The 7,407-nt window shown below is 47.3% G+C and overlaps 1 protein-coding gene across 2 annotated transcripts in view; it reads right to left on the bottom strand.

The window, feature by feature from the left end:
* The window catches only part of CABP1 (calcium binding protein 1), a 13,913-nt gene extending 6,829 nt beyond the window's left edge, over positions 1–7,084 (bottom strand). The window contains exons 1-2 of one of the 2 annotated variants that reach the window (XM_010150198.1): positions 6,799–6,843; positions 1,928–2,104 (exon numbers count right to left, since the gene is read on the bottom strand). In XM_010150198.1, coding sequence (XP_010148500.1) covers positions 1,928–2,104; positions 6,799–6,843 — 222 coding nt within the window. Of the gene's footprint in view, positions 1–1,927; positions 2,105–6,798 lie in introns of both variants that reach the window. The other variant, XM_010150199.1, reaches the window with a different exon arrangement.
* Positions 7,085–7,407: the final 323 nt, after the last annotated feature.

Raw genomic sequence — 7,407 nt, 5'->3', positions numbered from 1 at the left:
CCTCCAGTGCCCCTGCCACAAGACCACCCTCCCCATCCCTCACTGAAGACCACGTTGCAAGCGACATGACTGACACATGTCAGAAATGGGGGCTTCAGCGCCAGCTCTAATTTTGCACACCAAGGCATTCGTGCTTGCAGGGCTCTGAGCATATCTTTGCACATGCAGATTCTACCATCAGAGAGCCACAGACTGCGAATGCAAAAGGAGGAGGAGGGTTTATGTCCCTCCAAAAATCTGACTCAAGCGATAACTAACGTCATGAAGAGGTTTTCTGTTTTAAATCTGAAAGAAGATCCCCTAAAATGATAAAGGAGGAAAATTGCTTGGGAAGAAATGGGCTGAATCACTTTAAAGCTTCTGGAAAACATATGGAAAGAGAAATAAAACTGTTCAGTTTAGATCCTAGATATAAGCAGAGGTGACTCTCAGAGAGTCTATTATATGTAATGGTCTTACCCTCATTTATTCCCATTCTATGCACAGTAAATCCTGTTGGTCCAGAGAGTCAGTAAAAGTAATGCTGTTTATCAGATGCACTTATTCTACATCAGGGTAGTTAGAGACATCACTAATCCTATTTTGGAGACTTCTTAGGGTACTGTGAGTTTCCAGGGGCTAAGCAGGACGGATACCTGTCCAGCTGTGAGCCTTCCACTAGGACCTGGACCTATCCCCTATGACAGGTAGCTCTGTGCATGCCAGCACGTGCTCGTGTCAGAATATTATGGTTCGTGTTTTAGTGAACGGGCACAAGAAATATGTGACCCCTTAGTGGCTAAAGGTTAGGAAGAACAAAAGTCCTTTGATCAATAATGACAAATAATGACTCTTTTTTTGGGTTATTGGTTGAGGAGGGTTCAGAAATAAAGATCTAGATGTCTCCTACAGCTGTGGATAACCATATCAACGCACGAGTAAGAGAGTTCTTAGAGAGGCAAGAAAGCTCTGACTCTCAGGTAATTGGGTGAGCTTTGTTTCACCAGAAGAATATGGAACACACTGGGTGAATATCTGACAACACACATATTCACTCGTATGTATCCGTAAGGAATGTGTTAATCATGTTTGTGTATGTCTTTGAATTCATGTTATTGTAGGAACTGAATGTTTATGTGCAAAAATATGGTTTACTTCTTGCAAAGATACAATACTGGAGGTGCATATTTATGTGGATTTAATATGTCCAGGTGTATGCATTTGAACTGACATACAAACACACACATTAAATGCATTTGAACACATGGTTACAAATTGATGTGACTGAGTGGATAGATGTTTTTGCTCTTTATCTGTGTGTGTAGGGATAATAGCATTTGGTAGCCTGGCACTATTTGCAAACATGAGGACAGACTGATGTTCTTTGGTTTATTTGGCTGTGGTTGCTGCAGGGTCAGGCTGTGTATGACAGTGTGTAAGAGATGGCATTGGGTATCTGTGAGGAGGCAGATGCATGATTATTTCTGCTGGTACTCTGATAAGAACAGAATCAAATATGGGCATGTCTGCGGGACGGCTTGTTCCCAATACGGATGCCCTGATTTGCATTTAAGTGGCTATTTAGGCCTTAAATGCTAACCTAAGCCTCTGGGAATGAGATGTGGATGTCTCCCTTTGAAAACTAGACTCCTCCTGAGTCCATGTGATTATACCTACTTGAGTGTAGGCTTAGATCTATCTTCCCTAGCTGCATTTTTAGAATCCTCCTTTCTTGGTGTTTAGGCACGGGGATATCTCTGCACATCCTTCGGGTTAGACATTTGCCTGTGATTGTATTTGCACATGGAGCTGGAGCCGGGATGCTCAAGGCCCAGGGCTGGGGGTTACAGAGCCCCACGCAGATGGAGCATGCGGGCAGCTCTGCACCCCTGGCTCACATCCACGTGGCTTTGTGCATGTCTCGCCCATCTGGGCGTAACTTACGTACAGGCTGCCTGTTTTCTGCGAAGCCCTTCCTCAGGAAGATGCATGCTGGCCCCAGCAGGTTGTGCATGACGGCGCAGTTCTGGGCCAGCACCATGAGCGGACCCTGGTACTCGCAAGCCGACGGCCCCTCTTCGCTCGTCTGGACAGCTTTATAGCACGTCTTCTCCTCATGGCGGATCTTCCCAGCCAACCAGCAGCAAGCAAACAACACAACAGAGGATGTTACCTCCCCGTCTCGCCCAGCTGTTCCTCTGAAGTTTTACTGAACCGCCTCGCAGAGACATTATTGCTAAATTTCTTTCATCTGGTCCACGCTGCGTCCCCCCCACTGGTCTATTAGGATTTGTACAGAAGCAGTAAGTCCAGGACTTCACTTTCAAAAGCTGAGAGAAGTACAACCAACCAGGAGAATTTCGCTTTGAAACGACATCAAACTCTCAGCACTCCTCACATCTACCCAGACACAACCCAAAGGGCCACGCTCCTACTATCAGCCCCAGAGTTAACAATCCCTTGAATGAGCTGCGAAGGACGAACACACCCCCACCTAACAGTCCATGTGTCGGCCTGTGCCCAGGGCAATGCTGCCGGCAGAGCTGTGTCAGCCAGGGATCCCCAGGAGACCAGGCAGAGCTGCACAAAGACCCTGTGTGAGGCTCCGCGTTACATTCCAGCAGCACAGCATCACATGGTTTATAATATTATTAGAAGGCCGTTTACAGCTTCAGGTGGCTCTGCCAACTGCAGGCTTGCACTCCCCGTGCCACTTCTAATTAGTTACATCCTCAGGGTCTCAGGCAGTTACTGCACTGACCTCTTCTAATCACTGACAGTCCCGAAGAGGAGATCAGGCACGAGCACAGCATTTTTGTCTGTTTGCATTTGCACATTTTCCTAAGTGCACACGTCCTGCTAAGCTAGGGCTCCAGAACAGAATCCAGCACTGGATTTTATAAGGAGGCACTGCCTTCCTTTTATAGAAATGCATTTCCCTGGCTCTGCAAGAAAACTCTTATCCTGATATTCCCATGCAGCTATAAAAAACCATCACAACCCACAGGACCCTTGGTTTTATAGAATAAACATTAATCATACATCAGATTCCTCTTCAGGAATGATTCTACTTTTGCAGCTGGTGTTCTCAGGGGTGATCAGAGAAGCTCTGTCAATTGTCATTGTCTCTATTAACCCTTAATGCCTGAGGTGCTTTTTCAGGCTAAAAGATCAGATAAACATACATGCCCCATTCACACTTGTCCGAGTCGACTGTATGTATGTGCTGTGTGTGCCATGTGCTATTATATCACACACATGGTTTGTAGTTCGCATCTTTGTACACAGTCTTACACCAATCTGCTCATGTATAATGTCATGAGAATATCAAGCACCAAAACAAAAACAACTCAAAAAGCAAGCCATGGAGAAAGAAAATGATGAAGCAGAAAAGCATTTTCATTGCAGTCATGGATGAGGAATAAATCTGTCTCTGATTGAATCTTGACACAGAGGACACTTGTCCTTAAAAATCTGAAAGATGAGCATCCGTCCACAAATGGCATATTACTAGCTCAGCTAAATGTCAAGGCATCTGTGTTGAACTGCACAGCTTCGTGATATCAGTGCAATGTATTTTCAAAATGATCAGCTTTATTTCTTGGCACATTTTTCAGTTTAATATATCAGATAATATGAATCATTTAAAATAGCCCCCACATCGGTTCTGTGTTTAATTCCAGTGAAGCCATGTGCAAGATCGAAGGCCCCACAGCCCCTAATCCTTGTTTGCTGACCCTCCAGTCAATAGAATTTATTACCAAGCCACAGAGCAGTACCACAGAACACTCATCCCGTTGTTTTCCTGTGCGGATAGAGATTGCCAGCTTGATGAAACAGTTGCCAAAAGCCACCAAGGATCCTGATCAGACAACCCAATGCAGTGACAGCATGACAAGGTGCATGTCTTAGCAAGACCTCAACAGGGGATCCCTCCCCTGCTCTCCTCTGCAGGCAGGATTTACAGCACTTGATGTTCCCTCTGCCAGCAGGCCCCCTGATTTCTCCTGCAAGTATCCCCACAAGTTCCCTCCATCACGTTCCTCCTACATCCCAGCAGAACCCAAAAATGAGCTGTGATATGGGTATGGGGCAAAGCAACATCAGCTGCTCATTACAGGGGAAACTGCAGCATGCATGAGAGAGAACGTTAGGACAGGACTGAGGAGCTCAGGCTTTCCCTGTCCCTTCCCTGAGCAAAGGACCACTACCGTTCCTGGCTGAGTCCAGCCCTTGGCTGTGTAAGACCAGCAGATTTTGGAGTGGGAAGAGACCCTGGGCTGATTTAGAGATGGCTGTAGAGATGGTGAAAGGTGGCAAAGCAAGGGACCTGGCTGCCAAAGCTTTCCCTTTCTGCACAGCAAAAGCACAATGGGATTCACCTCATTTTCCTGCCTGTGTGTCAGAGGGACAAGCCCAGAGGGGCATCTCCATCCTGGCTGCAGTACCTCTCAGAGGGAAAGGCAGCCAGCCTGGCTGCTGGGATCACTGGGGGGACACCGTGATGGTGGGAAAATGAAGCTACCAACAACAGACATTGTGGAGACAAAGCCTGAGCATTGCCACCAAAACAAGCTAGGTACCATGTCAGCCAGTCCCAGACCAAGCCAGACAGTGCCTGGGAGTGATCCCAAATTTTGGGTTGAAATCATGTATTCAAGAGATCAGTCTGTCACCCAAGAGCAGCTTTCACAAAAGTTGTCTACAGTCCCACCTCTTTATCATTCCAACAAAATGAGTTTTCCCAAGGTAAAATCTGAGAAAAAAGACCAGGCTCATAAAACAGCCAAGTGAAGTTGTTCAGCGTTAAGACTGACCTGCAGTCTCCACTATAATCACGTGTCGTGATCAAAAGAACAGCAGAGCCCCAGGATCTGCCAGTATGAGTGCCCAGGGCCTTAATTCATGGCTTGCTGGAGCTGCGTCTGAGAGATGCTCTCATTCAGCTTTGCAGCTTTCTCTCTTTAGTCCTGCCATCCCAGGCCTTCTATCTAGGCACAAAGTGCATTGTTCGAAGCAGCTTTTAGGAATGAAAGCATGAATTACCTAAAGGACTGATGACACAGAGCTGATGAATTCTTGAATCCATTTTGATTCAAGCAGCCTGGCCACACGTCAGACTTTAATTGCAATTGCCTTGATCATGTTGAGCACAGCTGCAGCCAACTCCTTTTATTGCAAGCTGGAGGCGACCTACAAGCAACCAAGTTGGTTTTTCATATATGCAACATTAGGGTAAACCTCAGCTACTTCTGCCTCTCCCTGAAGGTCACTCTGACCTAGGGACTGGTGTCAGCACTGCCTCACTGGTGATGAATTCTCTCCTTGTGTACCCCAGCTCCCCCGCAGCTGCACTCTGCCATTATTGGCTTTGTTTACAGCAGCCGAGATAACAAACAAACTGTGTTTCTACCTGAAAGAGGCAAATCTCCAGCCAGAAGAAACTCCCTGCTAGGGAGGTTCTCTCCCCAACAGATCCCTCCCAGAGGCGCTTTCCTGGGTGGCAAGGTGTGCTGTGAAGAGCATCCTGATGGCAGTGGCATTTCACTGTCGGCAAGGTCTCCACAGAGGTAGCTCCTCATTGCAATAATTCAGAGGCTTAATATAACTTTTTCATTTATGAGGAGTGAATTGCATAGCTTTTTGCTGAGTTACTAGATTGGCAGCAGTGCTAAGCGAGAACCATGCAGCTGACAGGTACACAGCACTGCAAAACCTTCCTCAGTCAAACAACAAATATTTCTGGGGCACGTCACTCCCATGTCAATCTAGTTGCTAACAGCAGAATCGTTCCTGAATCTCATTTGTCCTGGGATCACTGTAAAACCTCAGCACAGAGCAGCCCATGGGCTGAAGTCTAACAGACCCACATGGCAGCTCGCAGATGAAGTCCGCCTGGGCCCAAGCATGTAGACACATGGGCCATGCTGACGTGCGACACGATGCACAAACACACAGCCAGGGCCCCATGTATCCACTCACAGACAGAGGCATGGACAAACAGATCACAGAGAAAAACATGCTTCTGTACCCAAACACATACCAATAAAACCAGATGTGTGCATACACAAGGATGGATAGACATAAAACCACACACGTCTACATACAGGTTTCCGTGAGGGCATCCACTAGCAGGTGTAGGCACACACAGCACTATACAAGCAGGGAGACATGTGTGATGCACATAAATTCCCCCCATACAGTCACCACAAACACTGCATGCCTGCTCACGCACCTCAGGATGTGTGTGTAGGGATGTGAAGAGCTAAGGACACACACACACTTCAGATGGGCTCATTGGGTGTGCATATTCTTACACCCCAAAAGGAATACGTACAGATACATGCCCATTCACAGGTACGTGAATATATATGTCCCTACAGAAACGACACACACGACTAGACTTGTGCAGACACCTCTCGACTGAAGCACATGCGCACGCACACACAGACTCACACGTGTGCACACACATTAAGATGCCCGTACAGAAGATGTGTGCCAAAACACTGTGCACACTGCCAAGCACAACCCTGCACGTTCCCAGAGGACAGCTATACACACACACAGTGAGCAGGACATGAGCCTGCTCATGTGTGTGCATACACACACGTTTACACACATGCTGTGGCACCCAGCATCCCGGGCTCTAACGGCTGCACTTGCATTAGCAGCTCTTACCAAAAAAGACTGGTGAAGAGAGTTGAACCCACTGTACACATCTCTGTGTTTCTCCCACCTCCCTTTCCCATCTGCCCACGACGTCACCCATCCCAAGAAGCAGGGCTGGAAATGTAATGCACTTTGATTCCGGGAACATACCTTTTTTGAGAGGTTTCTCAGTGGAGACTTCACACAGTTGCCCATAATATGTTGAGTCTGCCTTTGCGATGGACTTGGTTATAAAGGAACTGAAGCAATTGATCCCATTAAAGGTACTCCTTGGGAGCAAAGCAAGAAAGGCAGCGCCAGGCAAATCCAAACAGCTACTGGCTGCTGGGGCTTCCCTCTTCAGGGAGCTTTTTCTCTCTCTGCCTCTCTCTCTCCGTGTTTTTACTTTATGTTCACTTTCTTGAAGAGATGAAGCAGGAAGGAGAGGGAGGGGAGAGAAACAGACAGAAAGAGAGGGAGAGAGAGGGAGAGAGAGAGAGTGAGAAGGGGAGAGAGAGGGAGGCGGATGTATAATCTACATCAGATTAATGTTCAAATCCCTCCCACCCCCCTCAATCTGCAGGCAAGATTGTTTCACTCACGGGAGAGGGCTGATTCGGGGAGAATTAAAACAGAGAGGCACCGTAAGAAGTGATTTCAGTGATGAGTTCAGTGAATCCAGCTAGTTTGAGTCCACGCAGCCTCTGAACATCACATCCCTGCCCCCCCTCTTCTAACTCCTCTCGGCTTTTCAATCACCAGAGAGCTAGGCTGGCCAGA

The sequence above is a fragment of the Eurypyga helias genome, unplaced genomic scaffold (genome assembly GCF_000690775.1).
Source record: "Eurypyga helias isolate BGI_N326 unplaced genomic scaffold, ASM69077v1 scaffold17044, whole genome shotgun sequence".
NCBI lineage: Eukaryota > Metazoa > Chordata > Aves > Eurypygiformes > Eurypygidae > Eurypyga > Eurypyga helias.
The sequence above is the reverse complement of the archived record's forward strand: the minus strand, read 5'-3'. Positions and strand labels throughout refer to the sequence as shown.